Here is a 21,376-nt window from a genome sequence, read left to right on the forward strand (position 1 = left end):
CCTGAACAGAGAACAAAGTGCGTTTCAGCAGGTCCGCTGGGAGTCCGGCTGCAGGACATGGGACACGCTGTGGGCTGAGATGGAGGAGGCGGAGGCCTGAAATTAAGACATAGAGGAAGCTAGGGAGAGAACAGGAAGCTGGGAAACTGAGGCGGACGCTGTAGCTTGTGTGGCTGGACTGACTGCTGCTGGCACCTTGAGCCTGCCTGTGATGATTGTAGTGTTGGTCCAAGCCTGAGGGACCTGCCCAAACTCTGACCTTTCAGTTTGAGAAAGGACCTATTTGCTACATTTCTAGCCATAATACTGAGGCATATTAAAGGACCCTGGACTGTTCACTGGCACCTTACTACTCACGGTGTGGTCCTTGGAGCATTACCTGGGAGTTTATTGTTGGGAGCTCGACCGAGTGATATGAGGCCTGTGGTGAGGAGTGAAGCCTGAGTTAGATTACCCCTCCCATCGAGTATGCCAAGATGGCGCCCATTTCCTGCTCCCTAGCTAGTAAACAACACGCCCTGTAAGCTAGTCTGCCCAGCAACAGCTGACGCTGGCCAATCAGCTCGTCTTGCCTACTTTGATGTGATTGGTCGATGTGTCCATATATATGCTGACACCACCCCTGGGGCGAGAACACACACCAAGAAGAGGGACTGCTGAGAGAAGCACACAAGGAGCCGTAGGGAACGGACCAGAGGAGGCTTCCCTCAGGCGGGATCCGAGATCCCGGAACAGGGCGTACGGAGAGAGAAAATAAATCAGAGGCTATCCGCCGACTACTCGTGTCGTGTGTTTTCTCCTGCCGGCCGGGATCGACACCGACATTTGGTGGCCCGTACGGGGAACTGATCACCCCCGAGGCGAGGCGGACGACGCTCCAGTATTGCTCTGCAGGACAGGTGAGTAGGGGATAAACCTGGGCTCTGGGTGGCGCGCACCTACAGGGCTTTTTAGACTCCCCTCAAGCTCACGTGTATGTGGCAGGTTAGCCTCACACGGTGAGAACGGACTCCTCAGTGACAGGCATGGGCAACTTACCCACTAAGAGTTCCAAGTCACTGGTAAGAGCGGTGAAAGACCTGCTCAAGATTTCAGGTATATCAATGAGCTCCAAGACACTTACGGAGTTTCTCCAACAAGTAGATGAGGCGGCACCCTGGTTCCTGCCGACGGGGCACTTGTCCCTGCCTTGCTGGGAGAAATTAGGTAAGGATTTAGAAAGAGCAGAAGAGGAGCGCCGACTCCCACTTTCGGTTCGGCCGCTCTGGGAGATGATTCATTCATGCCTCAAAGGGGAGAGGAATGGGGCTAAGGATAGCGCAGATGGGCTCTCTCAGGCCCGCCGAGCTTTTGAAGGGGCCCGTTCGGAGTCCTCCCGAGAGGGGTCCGTCGCAGGGAGCGTGCGGAGGCGCTCGCGAGAGCGAGGCAAGAGAGAGGTACCCCCTGCCTCGGATTCCTCGGGCTCAGATACCTCGGAAGGCGAGGACAATGAGGCAAGTGACCCCCCTAATCCCTTTGCAGCTTTACGTAGAGACCTAGTCAAGATGCAGACAGACCTAGAGAAGGGAAGGAAACTCCTGAGCACTCCCCAACGGAAAGCCGTAGAGCCTTCCGCGCCACCCTGGGAGGTCCCAAACACCGGTTCCTGTGGTGAGATGGCGGCCTGGGGCCATCCTCCGTCACCCCCCCCATGGAGGGAGTGGCCTGGACCGTTGTCACATGTAGGGCCACCATCTTGTCTGCCTGGCGACCCGCCATCTTGTGCCCCAAAGACTGGTCGGCCATGTTACAAAGAGATACAATTTTGTGATAGGGAGGGACAGACATCTCATGGGGAGGCACCACCCTGTGAAAAAATGCCAAGGTCCCAGGGAAGGTATTTTCGTAGATGGACATTTAGAATGGAACAGATTCCTCAAGGGGCGAATGAGTATGAACAATGTGGGCTTTATCCGGTGCTCCTAGCGCAAGGCCAAGGACCCAATTACTGGGAACCACTGGAGATCAAGCAAATTAAGGAGCTTAAAAATGCGGTTGCCACATTTGGCCCTACTGCTCCTTACACTATAACTATGTTGGAGAATTTGTCTGCCGGTGGCTTTCTGACGCCCAGTGATTGGACCCAACTGGCTAAAGCCTGCCTGGCCCCCGGGGCTTTTCTGGATTGGCGCGCCTGGTATACTGAGTTTGCCGCCGAACAGGCTGAAAAAAATGCGGCTAGGGGCCATAGGGGGCAAAATGAGGATATGCTTATGGGTAAGGGTCAGTACGCTCAAGATCAAACTAGATTCCCTCCAAATGTGTATGAACAGATACATAACATAGGCATCCGCGCCTGGAAGCAGGTAAACAACACAGGGGTGGCCTCACAATGCCTCTCTAAAATTGTTCAGGGCAACACAGAACCTTTTGTGGATTTTGTGGCCAGAATGCAGGAGGCAGCTGACAGACTCTTTTCAGATCCGAGTGCTGCTGCTCCTCTTATTAAACAGTTAATCTTCGAACAGTGCACCAAGGACTGCAGGGCAGCCATAGCACCCCATAAAGGTAAAAACATAGAGGCGTGGATTAAAATTTGTAGAGAAATAGGGGGGCCATTATCCAACTCAGGCGTGGCTGCCCTTTTAGCCGCCGCCTTACAACAGACAGGGCCTCAGAAGACCAATCACCCTGGTAAGCCCAGGGGATGTTTCCAGTGTGGGGATCCCAGCCATATAAGGAAAAACTGCCCCAAGACCGGACAGGGGGAGTTTATATCCAAGAGACAGGAATCAGACAGACGAACGGGAACCTGCGAAAGGTGCGGTAAAGGTTCTCACAAAGCAAAAGATTGCAGATCTATTTTTGATGCCCAGGGGAACCGTATTAGTGGCAGGGAGACTACGGAGCCAAAAAACGGCCAGAGGGGGCCCTCCTTACGGACGGGCCCCCACTCCCTAGACAGGACAACACAAGATGGCACCCCCCCACAGGGGCCACCCCCGGGCCAGCAGGCGTGGACCTCTGTGTCGCCTCCAGACTCCTATTAACACCCGATATGGGCGTTCAGGTGGTTGAAACCACCTCCAAAGGACCACTACCCGACAAGCTAGTTGGTTTAGTGATTGGACAGTCCTCCACAGCCCTCCGGGGCCTTACCGTGATCCCTGGAGTTGTAGACCCAGATTATTTAGGAAACATCAAAATCATGGTACAATCTCATATAGGGACCATAGTAATTGATGAAGGGGATAAGATAGCACAACTTTTACTGTTCCCCAGTCTCCATGAGAGACCCCGGTCCGGTCAACGGGTTAGAGGGGGTCAGGGACTTGGCTCCTCTAAGGAAATTTTTGAAGGGCTTCATATGACTCTTGATAAAAGGCCCATGCTATCGCTCAGGATTAACGGAAAAAAGATAACAGGACTCCTAGATACAGGGGCAGACCGTTCCATCGTCTCCAAGAAAGACTGGCCCCCTAGTTGGCCTACCAACACAGCTGACAACACACTCCAAGGATTGGGGATAGTGGCTGCCCCCCAGGTTAGTGCCGTGACCCTGCCTTGGGGTGATGAGGAAGGTCACCGAGGACATTTTCAACCTTTTGTCTTGCAGCTGCCAGTATCCTTGTGGGGAAGAGACGTTCTCACCCAGATGGATGTCACTCTTACATCCACCTGCTCTCCCCAAGCCAAAGGGATACTCAAAAATCAGGGATATGTCCCCGGCAAGGGCCTGGGCGCAGCCCTGCAGGGCCGGACATCCCCCGTACCTGTAGAAAAAAGGGAAGGTAGACACGGGTTGGGTTTTTCCTAGGGGTCACTGAGAAACTTCTCCTGCCCGCTCCAATTAAGATCACCTGGAAATCTCAAAATCCAGTTTGGGTGCCTCAGTGGCCCTTACCCAAGGAGAAGCTTTTAGCATTAACTGAGATAGTCAAAACCCAGTTTCAGGCGGGACACGTAAAGCCGTCAACCTCCCCTTGGAATACCCCTGTCTTTGTTATCAGGAAAAAATCAGGCAAGTGGAGGCTGCTCCATGATCTGAGGGCTGTCAACTCACAGATGCAGCCCCTGGGGGCGATCCAGAGGGGACTACCAGCCCTCTCAGCCATCCCTCGGTCCTGGCCAGTCTATGCCATAGATCTTAGAGACTGTTTTTTCTCAATCCCCCTGCATCCAGAGGACACCCACAGATTCGCCTTTACCCTACCCACCATTAACCAAGAGAGTCCTGATCAGAGATACGAGTGGGTTACATTACCCCAGGGTATGGCCAACAGTCCCACCATGTGTCAGATGTATCTTGATTTTCTACTGGCCCCCTTGCGTGAAGCCTTCCCCAGAATTAGATGTATTCATTACATGGATGATTTGCTAATCAGTGCAAAAGATGTGACTGAGTTGGAGGATATGCTTGGCCAATTGGTCAGGGCCCTGAGAAAGGCAAATTTACATATTGCCCCTGACAAGATTCAGGGAGGAGACATAGTGACCTACCTGGGCACCAAAGTCTCCCCCACATCGATTTCTCCACAAAAGGTAACCATCAGAACAGATAGCCTAAGGACCTTGAATGACATGCAAAAGCTACTGGGAGATATAAACTGGATCAGACCTTATTTACACATCCCTAACTCGGACTTAAAGCCCCTGTTCGACCTCCTGAAAGGAGACCCGGATATTGCCTCCCCCAGGGAGTTCACCCCGGAAGCCAGAGTTGCTCTGAGAAAGATAGAGGAAGCCCTAAGTACAGCTGCATTGCGGAGAATTGACTCAGAACAGCCTTTTGAGGTCTGCTTGTTGCAGACCGTTTCTCAACCTACGGCAGTGATTTGGCAAAAGGGACCACTTTTGTGGGTGCACCCTAAGGTCTCACCTGCCAAGATTATCGAACATTATCCGGAAACGGTCGCTTCCCTGGCCTTGGAGGCACATGGCAGGGCTATCCAACATTTTGGCTCTGCACCCCATGCTATTCGGGTACCTTATACCGCTTCTCAAATAAAAATCCTGACTGCTTGTATAGATACGTGGGCCATCCTGAGATGTGTTTTTCTTGGGGAGATAGACAACCAGTTCCCCAGGGACCCCATACTACAGTTTGTTACTCAACATCCGGTGATATTTCCAAAAATCACCGCGTCCACACCACTTACTCCTGCAACAACGATCTATACGGACGGGTCAAAAACCGGGATAGGGGCTTATGTGGTCTCAGGTATGCCTCCGATCAGCATACAATTTGAACCAGATCAACCACAGGTGGTAGAGTTACAAATTGTACAAACCGTCCTCGAGAAGTTCCCAGGGGCCCTTAATATTGTTTCTGATTCAAAATACGTTGTTAATGCCATGCAGGTCCTTGAGACTGCGGGCCCGATTAAGCCAACCTCCAAAGTGACTAATTTGTTTTTGTCTATCCAGACTCTGCTGATAAATAGACACAACAAAATATACATTACTCACATAAGAGCACATACGCGCCTGCCAGGGCCCATGGTACAGGGCAATGCGGCAGCTGACGTGGCCACTCGCCCGTTGTGGATACTCAATATGTTATCTTCAATAGAACAAGCCCGTCTGTTTCATGACAGATTTCATGTCAACGCCAGGACGTTAGCCAACCAGTACCACATTTCCAGGGCTGACGCGCGGGACATCGTACGGTTATGCGGCTCTTGCGCCACATACACACCCGTCGTATCAACGGGAGTTAACCCCAGGGGATTGATTCCTGGCGACACTTGGCAAATGGATGTCACACATATGATAGAATTCGGATCTCTTAAATATGTTCATGTCTCTACGGACACCTGCTCTCATATTATATTTGCGACTGCTGAAACTGGCGAAAAGGTGTCTCATGTAATCAATCATTGCCTGACAGCTTGGGCCGCATGGGACAAACCAAAAATATTAAAAACTGATAATGGACCAGCTTATACAAGCAGAGCCTTTAATGAGTTCTGTGAAAAAATGGGGGTACAGTTAAAACATGGCATCCCATACAATCCCCAAGGTCAAGGAATTATTGAAAGGGCTCATAGGAGCCTTAAAGATATTCTACAAAAACAAAAAGGGGGAATAAGTCAGGGCCTGCCCCCAAAGGCACGGCTCTCCATGGCACTGTTCACATACAATTTTCTGAACCTGAATAACAACAATCACTCCCCGGCCATGGAACATTGTAATCCATCTCCTGGCAATAGGGGATGGGTGAAATGGAAAGATGTCCTGACGGGACAATGGATGGGCCCGGATCCAGTAGTTAGCTGGAACCGAGGTGCGGTTTGTGTTTTCCCGCAGGAACCAGGACGAGAACCATTGTGGGTCCCAGAACGGCTGACGCGTGTGGCGAATCCAACGAAACATAATGCAGGAGACACTCCAAAACTCAACGGCAGCGGACAGCCTAATCAAGATCGGTCCGACCAGGATATTGCTGCTCGACCGAGGAATACCGTATGACTTATGGGACACAGTAATGATTATGCTCTCGATAGTAATTGGCTCTCTTTTAGGGTACGGTGCAGCCAGAGTGGCTAGGCCACGCCGCCTTCCGGCAGCCCCCTTCCTTCTGGTTTTGATGCTCACCACCACTACTGAAATAGGAGCAGACTTGGTGTGGGCAGCAATACATCATCCGCCAGCGCTAGCCGCTATCTCCACCACAGCCCCCTCTTTCCCAAAGTTGTATGCAAAAAACTGCTCCGCCAGATTGCCTTGCATACCAGATATACCGTTAACCATCAGACCCATACGTTTTGACCTTCCCATCACCAATGACGTGGTCATTTTTTCCACTAATAGTAACCCCTCGTGTCACCGGGGATCCTGCGTTAGCTTCCTGCCCCTCCTTGTAAAATGGTACAATACCTCCCTGACGGTGAGGTTGTCTGTCCCATCCCTGCATTCGCCTGGATGTTTTAAAGCTGGCACACTTAGCGGCGGAGTCATCACTTTTAACTCAACCTGCAAACCCCGAGCAGCCATGCACACCCGTCCCGATTTCCCCACATGCCCATACCGTGTGTCCCCAAGCCGAAAAAGACAGATGGTGGACCTGTCACAACTTTCATGGCAGCCCTGTACTGTCGACGGCGTGGGAGTGACTCATCTAAACATGTCTTGGTGGTCCCGGTTCTCTCCTCCATCCGGTAGTAACAACATATTCGCGTTGACCTGGTGGGAGTCCTACCTGAGAGTGAACAACAAGTGGGCAATAAGCTTCCCCTTCCCCCTTAATGAAAATTGGTTGTGCCTCTCCACCGGAGCCTGCATGGACTTAAGACCCATGCTCGCTATTAACGCTTCTGCCTCTAATGGAACCACCAATGTCACCCTTAATTCTGAGGCTGCATGCGTAAAACCGCCCTACTTATGGGTATTCTCTGCTGACATTTCCTTTAAGTGCAGTAACCAACCATGCTTTACAGGGAACTGCTGGAATGGGTCTTTCCCGTATGCTATGTTGGCTCTTCGACCCCCACTGATGTGGGTTCCCTTTAACGAATCTGTTTGGGTTCATCCCGTCTATCAGCAGGACCAACTACCCATGCTCAGACGTAAGAGAGATTTTGGGATCACAGCGGCCCTGACAGCACTGTTCGTGACTCTGACTGCGACGGCTGTGACGGCTGCCGTTGCTCTGACCCAGTCTACGCTGACGGCCCAGGCCTTTACCAATCTTACGGACACCACCTCCCTGGCGCTGAGGGAGCAACAAGAAGTCAACCTCCTCCAGCACAACGCCATAATGGCGTTACAGCAGCAGATCGACCTAATCGCTCAGGAAGTCCAGGGACTCTGGGAGGTGGCTAACAATTTATGTGACGCCAGATGGGCATTCACCCAGTTGTGCGTTACCCCCATCCAGGTCAACCGTTCGGCTTACAGGCAATTTCAGGATTATGTTCTCACCACCTATAATTCTTCCTTTTGGAACGCTAGCGTGCGCCTGGATATGACTATCCGGCAGCTAGATCAGATAGAGGTGCCTATACTTACAGCCTCCTTTTTTGATGATGTCCTAAGCCAGATAGGCTCCTTCTTCAAGCCTTCGTCACTTCTTGCGTATGGGATCATTCTTGCTCTTGTGATTGTCACTCTCGTGACTCTTAGGTGCCTGCGGTCGATAAGGGCGACCCAAAAGACACATATGACATTGATGATGTTGCTGGCCCAGAGTCAAGGGGATTCCACACCTAGCGTTTTCTGGGCTCAGGCTAGAAAGGCACGGCTCCTTTAACCAGTACGTGGCTGCCCTCGCCATTATTCTTACGGATGTTCTAGTATTATTACGTACGTCTCCTTCCCCGTCGCGGCTGCGAACTTAGACTAGAAGGACCCCACGCTTAAGGCGTGTTCCCATTGATAATTAGAAAATAGTAATTAGTGATTGTAGTGAACGGGGATTATGGTTGGTAATTAGTGATTACGCGGTTCCTCAAATGTCACTCGGCTGACCCCTCCGTGTCTCCCCCAAGATATAAGCTTTAAGAGTTGAGTGGGCAAGCCAACGACGGGTAAGACGGGAGAAGTTCTCCTGATCAACCTAAGACAGGCTCTACTCCGAGGGTCCTCTAGGGAGTGAGAGTTATGGCATTGAGATGCGAGACCAAGGGTACTGCAGTGCCATCCGCCTCGAGGGTCGAGGGGAAGGCAGGAATGAATGTCTATATGCATCCAGGTTCGGTTCATAAAAGCCTGGCCCTGCGAAAAAATGAACCACTCACCTTGAGCATGGTCCTGGCGCAAGGATATGTACGAGACAAGGTGATGCACAGCAGGGTATAGACCTCTACATTCTCTCATGCCTCGGCCTGCGAAATAGGCCCACTCCCAGACACCTCACATGGACCCACAGACCACACTATCTTAATAAATAAAGAAGGGGGAGATGTTGGGAGCTCGACCGAGTGATATGAGGCCTGTGGTGAGGAGTGAAGCCTGAGTTAGATTACCCCTCCCATCGAGTATGCCAAGATGGCGCCCATTTCCTGCTCCCTAGCTAGTAAACAACACGCCCTGTAAGCTAGTCTGCCCAGCAACAGCTGACGCTGGCCAATCAGCTCGTCTTGCCTACTTTGATGTGATTGGTCGATGTGTCCATATATATGCTGACACCACCCCTGGGGCGAGAACACACACCAAGAAGAGGGACTGCTGAGAGAAGCACACAAGGAGCCGTAGGGAACGGACCAGAGGAGGCTTCCCTCAGGCGGGATCCGAGATCCCGGAACAGGGCGTACGGAGAGAGAAAATAAATCAGAGGCTATCCGCCGACTACTCGTGTCGTGTGTTTTCTCCTGCCGGCCGGGATCGACACCGACAGTTTATTAGAAATTCTGGCCCTGGTCCCCACCCCAGAGGCATGGAGTCAGAATTTGCATTTTCACAGCGCTTCTGGTATTTGGCATGCACCATGAGATTCGCTTGTCTACTTAAATCCTGAGACCTTTTAACTCTGTCCTTGTTCAAGACACTTTCTCCTGCATCTAACCCTTGAAGTCTTGAGATAAAAGTACACAGAGGAGGATCCCAAGTGATACAGGCTGGGCAATTTAGTGAGTCCATCTCCCAATTTAACCAGGTAAAATTACAGAGGGGTTGGGGATGTAGCTGAGTGCAAACACTCTGGGTTCAATTCCAGGGCCACAAAAGTAGTTCATAGCAAATAAACCACAAGGCTGGGCTTCATTGTATCTTTGGTCTGTATCAAGTTCAAAAAACCAAGAGTGTCTCCAAAGACTTTTCCTTCCTACCTCCAGGTCAGGGACCAAGCCGTGTGATCTGCTGTTGGGGCAGGATGTGGCAACTCAGACAGTCACACTTGGTAGCCAAAGTGATGGGCAGGAAGCATGTGATGAAGGTCCCTGGTACCCGAGAGGGCCACACAGAAAGCCTGGAATGTAGTTCCCTAATCAGAAAGTCATCTGTTCATGGTTGTGCCCTAATGGATAGAGCAACTTAGTACACAGTGGGGGCTTAAAGAATGAAGATTAAACAATATGGCGATGCCATAATACATCGGAAAACATCCTTATGAATTTAGTATAAGAAGGATTTACAGGCTATAAGCTAGTGACCAAATGCGCATTGGTAGTGGGCTGTAGTTAACCCTTGATTCTGTCAGTCCTAGGCTGTGAGCTTTAATTTGCACATCTATAAAATATAGATGGTACCTCCTAGACTTTGGGATGTGTGGTCAAATGTGTATTTAGAGCTAAGTCTAAAGACATGGAAAGCCCTGGAAAAATTAATCCATGGGATCAATAAATTTTGTCTCCAAGGGACCAGATGGTCAACATCATAGGCTTTGTAGCCCCACTGTTTCCATTGCAAATATCCAGTTCCACCCTTGTACTCCAGAAGCCAAGGACAATATACATTGAATGGGCAAAGCTGTGTTCCAATAAAGTTTTATTGATAAAAGGTGGAGATGGGCCATGCCTGGCCTGTGGTTGTACCTAGATAAACTCTGTTCTAAACTATTGCATGGTATTAGTGATCATTACCTACCAGCGTCTATACGCCGGCATAGATGTCACTTATTTGGCTTAAAGCATTTTCTAATCTCTACAATTCTGAATTTCAGATGGACCAATAGATTAAAAAATGTTGAGCTATGTAACGGGTCACTTTTTTGGGGAGATGCTCAGTACAGGCACTGAAACAGCTTGTTTTCACAAGATGCCCGTGAAGCAGGTGACAGCCCTCTTACTTCTTAGAACAGGGGCCCAGGCTCTGAAAAGGAACCAGTTTGCCCCAGGTCCTAACAGACCTAGGGGCAGCTGATCCTAGGTCAGGACATACTTTATTAAAACTCTAGGCTTTGTGACATGGTTTGGTGATCAAGTGTCACCCAGAAACATGAAAATGTAACAGGGAAAGAAAGGGTATCGCAAATTGCATCCAAACCAAAGAATGTCAGCATCTTGTTCTTCACTGCATTGTTAGGTTGTGAATCCTGACATTTAAAGCCTTATCTGTGTGAGCTGTAGGACTAAGAGGCAGCAGGAAAGGAGGAAGCCCAGGAAATCAACAAGACTGTCTCAGCACAGGGAAACAGTATGTCGGGGTTGAGTTCACCATGTGCCAGCACCAGCTAAACTTTATTGGAACACCAGCAGGAACCTGGGGGTGGGGTTTTGCTGTCATATGCCACAAAGGAAACTCTTGCCTGAATGAAGGCAGACTCACAGCAGCAGAGACTTTCTAAATAGGATAACGCCCAGCTTCTGGAGGCTCCCTAGGTGGGAGGCAGGTTTCAAAGCAAGTCTGGGGCAAAGGGCTGGCAGCAAGGCTTGCGCCAATCACCAATAAGAAGCTTTTATTCTGGGCAACCTGTGGGAGTAGGTGAGACCATTTGAATGAGCACTCCTCAGTAATGAATGGATCTCAGAATTTGGAAACAAATGTTCTGAGGTTTAAAAGTTCAATGAAAGCATAAGAATGTTAATTAAATCATAATAGGAACTTTTTAACGGAGTGGGTGGCATGTTAAGTAGTATACACATTACAATAAGTGTAGAATGCACTAATCCCATTCATGAAGTTCACTAGCTTTACGTATGCCCAATCAATCCCCATGAGTCAGAAGTGGATCAACAATACCCATCCAGTAATGTTCCTCAAAGCAAACTCTTTTAAGCCAAATTAAGCCATTGATCAGTTTTCTGCACAGCATAGTTAAATAATTTCAAACTTAAAAAATCAATTTTACTTTGTTGAAATTATTTTCACCAGGGATAATTGTGCTATAAATAGATGCTATACTGTGTATTTGATTCATTCATTGCCTTTTGCCAAATTAAATTTTACCATTGCCAACTTTTCACTTGTGGGCTCATTTTGTAAGTTTACTCTACCAAAATGAATTTGCAGTTTTAACTTCTTGACAGGAACTTTTTAGTCATGAATCAGTTTTTAGTCAATAATGAAATTTTCTCTGGTTAGTTTCAGCTATTGTCTTTTATTTTATTTTATTTTATTTTGGTACTGAGGATTGAACTCACGACCTCACGCTTGCCAGGCAGGTGTTTATGCTGCTGAGCTAAATCCCCGGTCCTTGTCATTTTATTTTACCTTATTTTTTCTACTGCTTGATTTTTCATGTGATCTTTTTGTGCTTTTCTGTGATCCTAGCAATATTTGATCTTTCAGTCAATTTTCCTTCCATGACAAATTTACTGTGTGCAGTTTTATTCACTGCCAGTTTTTTTAAATCTATGTTATTCCTAGAAACAATATTATGAATTGGATTTAGGATAGTGATATCCTGGAGCAAATATTATCAGTAATGCAGACCCAATTTCTGATTTCAAAGAATGGTCCAAATACCAAGGTCAAAATAGCAGTGTCAAAGCTCGTGCTTTGAACACAAGAGTTAAACATGTACAGGGCTTTAAGGAGTCGGGACTCTAAAGATAGGGGTTCAACCCGGCTCCGCCCTAGTGAAGGCTGTGGTGTGAGCAGCTCCCTTTCCTGCAGCTGACACTTTAAAGTCATCACCTGTGGAGTGCTCCTTCAGCAGGGCCTCTCCTGACTTTCCTGATTAGGAAACGCAGGCTCAGGATACTTGCTCAGGATCAGAGAGCTTACTGTGGCAGATCCTGGATCTGCCTGTAGCTTCCAACTGCTAACATCACATCTGACAGTGTCTAGGCTTACGATTCCTCTGTGCTGACTTGAGGAAATGTCTTGGGTATCTGGTAGCCTCAAGACCATATCTGAGAAAATGTCTCTCTTAATCTTGGCTTGAACCGGACATGCACTTGGAGACACCAGGGGCATGGTGTCTGAGTTTGGTGTCTTGCTAATTATTTTTCACTTGGGCCACCATCAGCCCACCAGGCAAAGGCCCTGGAGCCTCACTTTGTTCCCTCCCCTAATGATTTGAGTCAAGTGCATTTCATTCTTGCGGGGTTCGAGGGAGGGCTGTGCAGCATTTCAGGGTGACACTCATAACACTTCAGAATCAGTAGGTGTTCTATAGGGAAGATTGTAGGTCCTGCATTTACTAGGGTAAAATGCTGAATACAATAGGAGTCCCGATATATCTCAGCAGATGGGGAGCATGAGAGGACAGGCCCTTTAAATAAAAAAGCTGGCGCTCCCCGCGTGTATGGATCTGACCATGTCCCCCACAGCCATGTGGCCCGTTTTCTGCTTCCAGCTCGTTCTACCCGACCACTCCACCTTTTATAGAACCTGAACTTTACTGGGGCTGCGGGGGGCAATGGAATAGCCAAATGCTTGCCGCTTGAGCCTCCTTGCCAGTTAGGGTTGGCAGTGTAACAAGGACCTGGCCTACTGCTTCTGGTGCTTTCTGGTGGACACACAAGGCCCGCCGCCTCGTCTTCCCTCCCTCTCCATGGCAGGTAGACAAGCAGCAGCAATCTTGCAACCGTGAAGGGACAAATGTGAAGACGAAGGCTACGAAATGAAGGGTGGATACACAAGAGGGGATCCCCTGACTTTCTTCTGGCACTGCTGAGCTGCTGAACCAACCCCAGGGATAACCTATTGGAGACTTCCTGTTAAGCAAAAAATCAGCCTCTACCTACATAAATTCTTCTGAATCATCCACGCAGTTACTTGCAGACAAATGCATCCCTCACCGGTCCACGTTCAGTGTTCACTGAATACAAGAGTACACTTTCTTTCCACCATCTTACACGTTACAAAGACACCACCTCCGAAAAGCAGGTCATAGATTCTCCACAAAGATACACTTAGAGCGAGAGGACCCGCAGAACCTCAGCAGCACACAGCGCCTCATTCTCAAAAAGAGATCCGCACTTCCTGACTCTCTCTTGTTAAATTCATACCACTTACATAAATTTCCCTCCACCCATAATGCAATGGTTGGCTCCAATCTTTCATTTATGTAATCCTTAAAACCAGAGACAAACTGTTTTGGGGGCAATGAGAATAATGCTACCTGTGACACCTGAATTTAGATCTGAAATTGATTTTTGTCACTTTAAGCTTTTAGGGGAGCCTCTTCTGGAAGTCAGCACAGCCACAACGTGTAATAAAAAATTATGATGAGTCCACAGCAGCATGCAAAACTCACTGTAAATTTCTAGTCCCTAAAGAGCGAGAGTTGGGAAAGCATTATTGATGAGATGGTGAGATTCACCTGGAACCATCTTTCTTGATGATTTAATATCGACAACTCAACTTCATAAAACATAACTTGGGATAGGCAGAGGACTGTTTTAATAGCTGATGCTCTTCATTATATTTCTCTCCCTGATCAGATGATGAATGCCAGTCATGTTAAAAAAAAAAAAAAAAAAACCCAGTGAGCTTCTAAGATTAAGAAAGTTCTAAGCATGGAGGACGTGGAAATCTCGTCAATTCACAGCTCACAGCTCATATTGAAAAGAAGTTTCCGGCTATAGTTCTGTGGGGTTTCTCTTTTGAGTTGGCGTATTTTCCAATACCAATTTCATTATTCATTTTACTGGAAGGCAGCATAGAGTAACAGAGAACAATAGCATTTCAGCATGGCTGAGGTCTTGGTTCAGGTACTTATGAGCCCTCTGCTTTTGGGCATGTTTAAAATTTCTCCAGATCTAGGGGCTGGGGATTTAGCTCAGCGGCATAAGAGCCTGCCTTGCAAGCAGGCAGTCGTGAGTTCGATCCCTGGTACCGATAAAAAGGAAAAAGATCAAAAAAAAAAAAAAATTTCTCCAGATCTCAATGTCCACATCCACAGCACTGTGGGGGTGAGCTGGTTCCCTGGTGAGAACTGTGCTCCCCTGTCCTGCTTTACGGCTGCCATTCTGGTTTCATCAAATCCTTTCATCCTGCCCCTTACAGAGCCACATAAATCTTCCCAATGCTCTGTTGAAACAGGCAAGACATCCAGAGACTACACCCAACCCTTTGGACTTTGTCCCATGGATACTTTGGGAATCAAGTAAAATGCTGTATTCGAAAGCGTGCATTCCACAATGACAAGCTATGATTCCTTCTTTTTATTATGGTAGGGTCTGACCTCACAAATATTCAAGTTTTGTATAGTTAGTGGCACCATTTAGGGAGCATAAAAGAATATAAACTCTTCTTGTAGTTCTGAATCATTCTTATTAAGAATCAAGATAATTGCTCCCACACTTATGTATTTTCCCATAATAAAAGAAACAAGCAAACAAACCATCTTATAAGAAAACTGTTGAACGAGAAGACACCGCTCATGACACACCATCTGGGAAGAGATATTAAAAACTTGTCTTTCCCCTTGGCATGCCTGATGAAACAAACGTGTAAATTCATCACTACTGTTAAAACAGCAGAACTAAATGTTTCGCTAATGAATATTGACCCTGTAGTTTAAAAAATGTCTCCTGATCCTTTCCATGTACTTTATGCATATACTAAACCTCATGATTCTATACCTACTTACATATGTAAGTTTGAGGGTGAGATTTCACCCTCCGGAAGGCTGTCCTCCACTGCTGTGCTAGCTCTGTATCTTTCTGAATCTGGAAAACGTTTGTCTCCTGTATTGGCTGCTTGAGAGTTGGTGTTGGAACCAGTCTGAACTTTGGGGGCTGCTGGGATGGGTCGGGGAACAGTGTGTGAGGACATAGCAAGAAGATGGTTGTCTGAAGCCCAAAGGGAGGTTTCCATCGGGACCTCAACACAGCACCTGTCTCAGCCTTGCAGCCTAGAACTGTGAGAAAGAAACACTTGATGTATAAGCCCCCCAGTCAGTGACGTTGTGTTAGCAACATTGACACTAACCAAGTAAAGCAGGGTCCTACTGCCTGAAAGTGTCCTCTCGCTATGCTTGTTTATGAAGGCATGACCAGACACTTTTCTGTAACTTGTAGAAAGGGGATCTGTGGAAGGTTAAATGGCCCTGCTGTCTGTGCCCAGCACCTTGAATTCTCCTGCTAACCCAGGTGCCATGTCCTGCCTAATGCCTGTCTTTGCTTCATCTATCCAGCTCATGATATAGACTATATATCTGTCTCATTCTTCAGAGTATTCTCTGTCAAGTCTTCTATGTGGTTGATACATAGCTGGTGCTCCATGAATACTAGCTGAAAAGATTGTTCTTATACTTAAGACTCCTGGCTGGTACTCACACACAATGGAATGATTACTCAAATTACCTGAATGCTTTCTTGAGTTTGAAATGGGGCTAATGATAGGTATACGTCACAAGTGTATCACAAGGATGCATCATCAGACATCAGGTGTGCAAAGTGCTTGGTGGAACGTCTGGCTCTCAGGAAGGCACAGACACTTGCAGGAGAAGACATAGTTTAATCCCTCCCCTCCCAGTCACTGATTCACTCAGTGAATATTTGGCATGGAAATAAGCATGTAGGAAACATTAGTGTTCTTTCTACTGTTCTGATACACAGGTGTCAACATTTTCCTGCATTTGAATATTTTACCCCAGTAAATTGAGACCAAGCAGCTAGGCTGCTTCCACCACATCCAAGAACTGTGGTTACCTGCGACCATGGCTTCTTTAGAGAAAGCCGGGGAATGAGCTAAAGGACACCCACCCCTCCGCCGGGGCTAATGGAAGAGATCACTTTATCACCACGACACTTGACACTCCGTTCTGCAAAAGGCAAAGCCTCCTTGACCTTCACCCGTGCCTCGGGACTGCTGCGGGACCTTAATGAAATAAAGTTGATGAAGCACTTCGATTTCCTTAAGAAGGGATGAGGCAGACATGTCATCTTCATTAGTCCAAACAGGAAAGTGCTTTAAGGAGCCTTCCAGCTTCTGAAACGTGCTGCTTACCTCCACCTGGTTGGTATCGCCTCATACGCACCAGGCTTTGATTAGAGATAAGGTAGTTTTATGAAAAAGTCATTTTAAAATGAAAACCCAAACTCAATGATACAGATTTTCAAAACAACGTAATAGGAGATTAACAATGGTCAGTATACTGCATATTGTTATCTTCAAAGTAGTTACTCAGATTATAAAATATAGGCATTCAACAATAAGAGCACAAGCCATTCTTTTTGATGAGTGAACAGAGATTAGAAGTGTACTTATCTATCTCATCAATGTATACAGATCTTTTAAATAGGTACACATGTATATAATCTTTCCCTTCTGTCTGCTTTTTGTTCATCTGAGTTATTCTGTCCTTCTGAGCAATTTTTTCCTCTGTCACTTTCACAATATTGATTGTACATTTTTAATCCTATTTTTTGTAGATTTTTCTCAAGGGAAATTTACATAATGGAGATAATAGTTTTCTATTTTTTAGAAAACATGGATCATCCAAATAAGCAATGACTTGCTTTTGAGAAAACTACGTAGATGCTAAAACCATGTTCTCAAAAACAACTTGACTGCCATCAGAAGATTCTCTCTATATACTCATACTTTTATTTATAAAAACGTAAGAAATTTGCATATATGTTGTTTTATTTATATACTTGTGAGAACAGCAAAGTTAATAACAAGAAGGGTAAAAAGGCAAATAATATTTAATTTCATTTTATTACAGTGTATGGTTGTGTTTGAAGCTTTAAATATATATTTTTTTCTAAATCACTTTTTGCATTTGGCGGAACTATTATTTCTATATATTTCTCACTAAAGTGTGTTAGTTATTATTGTCATTATTGTTAGTATCCATTTTTACAGATGAACAAATCAGTTCAGATGAATTGTCCCTTGCTGCGAACTCAAGTCAGAATGAGGTTGATTTTAAGTCACAACTAGAATTACAGCAGACATCAATAAAAACGACGTAAGTAACCATCAACACCAAATGAGAAAAAGAAGTGATTGTACATCCTTACAACAGGACCACTAGAAATAACGTGAGGGAGGGTCTGCTGGTGTTCTAGCCGAGGAGCACATGTTTGGCAAATCCTCTGATAGGTTAGAGCTGTCAGCTCGACCACGTAGAATAAGCAGAAAGGGATCAAACATTTGGGGGAAGACAACAACACTGGGTACCTGTCGCATTTCTATGACTGCAGGCCTGACAATAAGAACAGTCAGAGTCTAGTAGGCAGCTATGTGGCTGATGAAAACCCACAGTCTTGGGGGCTTTCAGGAAACCTGACGAAGCTCTTTAAAGCCATCCCCCTGAAAAGTAAATGAGGAAGCCCCAGACAAGAATGTCTCAGCGATAGGGAGCCCCAGCTATGTATATAAACGCCACCCCAAGTGCTGACGCGGGTCCACGCGGGTGTGCCCAGTCCTCACAGCTCAAGAAGAGTGTGCAGGTTTGAGTGTTGAGTCTGTAGCCAAAGTAGAAACAACACTAAGTTTCCTTTCAGGAACAGAATGGACCCGAGATTTTGTACAGCACATTATAGCGTTCAGTATATAATCCAGTATTTACTTGACATTTTAAAGAAAAATAGCAGGCGAACATGGACCATCCTCAGAAGGAAAGGCCATCAAGGGACTAAATCCAATGATACGCAAATGCTGAAATTAACAGTCAGCAAGCTGAAAACTGCAAAACGTAATCGAAGACTTCAAGGAGAATATGCTTGTAGTGATGAAATGATTGGAAATCCCAGAATAGACGTGGATATAACAAAAAGGAAACATGAGTATTTTAGAAGTGAAATATACAATGTATAAAGTAAAATGTTCAGTTCGGTCTTAACAGGACAATGAAGATGAAAGACTATCTGAGCAGAAACTGATAGAAATTATTAAATAGAAAGAAAACAGGAAAAAGCCCCATGCATACAGCTTTTCAGGAATCCTCTAAAATTATAGATGGGCAACATTTGTTTCAGAGATGAGCAAAAATTTTTGAAGAAATAGTGACTATATCCCCAAAAGAGTGACATTACAGAATCAAAAGATCATCAAATGCAAAAAAGTATAAATATAAAAAGAACTGAATATGAATCCATCACAGTCAAACTGCTGAAAACACAGAGAGAAAATTTTGATACCAGGTAGAAATACACACACATACACATGCATGCACGCGCGTGCACACGCACACACATTCACACATGTACACACACTATACAGGGGAAAAACAGTTCACATTATTGCTGATGAATTCCTATTAGAAATAGTGAAAGTCAAAGTCAATTTACAATTCTGTATCCAAACCAAAAAAAAAAATCATCTAAGAATAAAAGCAAAAATAAACACAAATTTTTCAGAAAAAAAGAGGCAATTAATTTGGTAGCAGACCTTTGCTACAAAGCAAAAACAAAACAAAACAAAATTGCTACAATATGTGACTCAGGCTGAAGGAAACCGGTATGGATGGCAAACTGCACCTCGAGGCATGCATAGAGAGATACAGAAATAGGCGTTATTTGAGTGAATATTAAATACTGGTTTTGTTATCCTATTTAAAATGTATGACTCTTTAAGGAAAAACTTACAACTTTGAATTTCAAGATGTCCAAACTACAGTATATAATTGTAATATATGTGACAAGTATAACATAAAGAATGGGGAATGATAAATCTATAAATCTGCAAAAATCTTCTACCTTTTATGTTACATGACACAATGTTAATTCTGTGGGAAGTTAATGGCACATATTATAATCCCTACAGCAACCACACACACACACACACACACACACACACACACACACAGAATAAATGAAGAGAGATAGTTAAGCTTTTAATAGATAAAATGAAGTAGAATTCTTAAAAAAAGAATTCTTAAAAAATCCAAGTATTAAAAAAAAAAGTCAGGAAAAGGGCAATTGATAATTAAAAACAAGGCAGAAAAGCTTGAAACAAATCCAGCCAGATCCCCAATCACATTAGATGTTAGTGCACCGCACCCTCAAATGGCAGGATAGAAATTCTCAGGGGAGACCACAGTGGCACTGAACTCTGTGCCCCCTCAGGAAGCCCACTGAGAGACTCCAGTGCGCCAGAAGTAACCCAGAGATCACACTCAGGGACTGAAGAAGCGAGGTACAAGCAGATAAGGTGCACTTTGAGACAAAGCCTGCTGCTAAGAAGAGACTTCTATTACATAAAAATGCCAGTCCGTCAAGAGGGCAGAGCAATCACAAATATTTATAGACCTAAGCAACAGAGCTCCCAATATAGGAAGGAAGGAATGGCAGCCAATGGGAAATTAGACAATTTTAAATAGCCATGAACGGAGCTTAATGATCAAAAAACCAACTGAAACATCAGTGATGTACAGAAAACCTGGGCAACATCCTCAAACACATTTCCCCTAATGTTTAGAGCTAACAACTCTAAAGATTGTTATTTTTTAATTTTAAAATTAAAAAGGAACAAAATGATGACAGAACTTCAAGACAACATAATAGATTAACAATGGTTAAAATATTGTGTATTGTTATCCTCAAAGTAGTTGCTCAGATTATAAGATACGAGTATTAAAAACCAAACAATGAAAGCACAAACCATTCTTTTTGATGAACCATCAGAAATTAGTAGTGTATCTATCTTGTGTGTGTGTATATATATTTTATTTTCCCTTCTTTCTTTTCTCCTTTCCCTCATCCCAGTTCTTTCTTTTTGAGCGATGTCTTCTACTTTCATTTTCTCAATATCTATTGTACATTTTGGATCCTATTTCCTCTTCTAGCTTTTTACACTAGGGAGACAATACGATGTACACACATGCGAGTCTGATTTATTTCACTGTACCAGTATGGTCTCAAGTTGCATTCATTTACCTGTAAAAGCCTTGAGTTTATCTTTTTTATACCTGAGTGGTACCCCATTGTATAAAAATATCTCATGTTTTTTATCCATTCCTCAGTTGATGGGCATTTGGGTTGTTTCTGAGATCTGGCTATTACAAATCATGCTGCTATAAACATGAGTGTGATGTTTGTTTTCAGTTCTTATGGGAAAATACCCAGAAGGGGAATAACCGGATTGAATGGGACCTCCAAACTTGGGATTTGAGGAATCTACACACTGATTTCCACAGTGGTTGCATCAGTCTACACTTCCACAAAAAGTGGAGAAGGCTTCCTTTTTCCCCACAGCCCCTCCAGGATTTGTTATTGGCTGACTTGATGATAGCCATTCTTTCTGGGTTGAGATAGGATCTTAGTGTTGTTTTAATTTGCATGTCTCAAATGACAAGTGATGTGAACACTTTTTCATATATTTATTTGCCATTTGTATTTCTTCACCTGAGAAGTGTGTATTCATCTCAGATGCCCATTTTTGGATTGGGTCTTTGAATTTGGGAGGCCTGATATTTTTTTTCAATTCTTTATATTTTCTAGATAGAAGTCCTTTGTCTGAGGGGCAGTTGGCTAAAGTTTTTTCCCATTCTGTGAATTGTCTTTTGACTCTGTTGGTGATTTATTTTGATGTGCAAAAACATTTTAATAAGATAAGATCCCAGTTGTTAATTCTTTGAAGTATTTCCCCTGCAGTTTGGGTTTTATTCACGAAC

The 21,376-nt window shown here is 45.4% G+C and overlaps 2 protein-coding genes across 4 annotated transcripts in view; one reads left to right on the forward strand and one right to left on the reverse strand.

Annotated features, from left to right (window-relative positions):
- Cdh13 (cadherin 13) overlaps window positions 1-21,376 on the reverse strand; it is a 1,022,569-nt gene that overhangs the window by 584,921 nt on the left and 416,272 nt on the right. The gene's annotated exons all lie outside the window — the stretch shown is intronic.
- On the forward strand, window positions 398-9,272 carry LOC134475813 (uncharacterized). The gene is made up of 2 exons (XM_063247741.1): window positions 398-899; window positions 6,289-9,272. The coding sequence occupies exon 2, from the start codon at window positions 6,356-6,358 to the stop codon at window positions 8,228-8,230; it is 1,875 nt and encodes a 624-aa protein (XP_063103811.1). The 5' UTR covers window positions 398-899; window positions 6,289-6,355; the 3' UTR covers window positions 8,231-9,272.

The sequence above is a fragment of the Cavia porcellus genome, unplaced genomic scaffold (genome assembly GCF_034190915.1).
Source record: "Cavia porcellus strain 051 isolate PalLab524CR breed Dunkin Hartley unplaced genomic scaffold, mCavPor4.1 scaffold_4, whole genome shotgun sequence".
Classification (NCBI taxonomy): domain Eukaryota; kingdom Metazoa; phylum Chordata; class Mammalia; order Rodentia; family Caviidae; genus Cavia; species Cavia porcellus.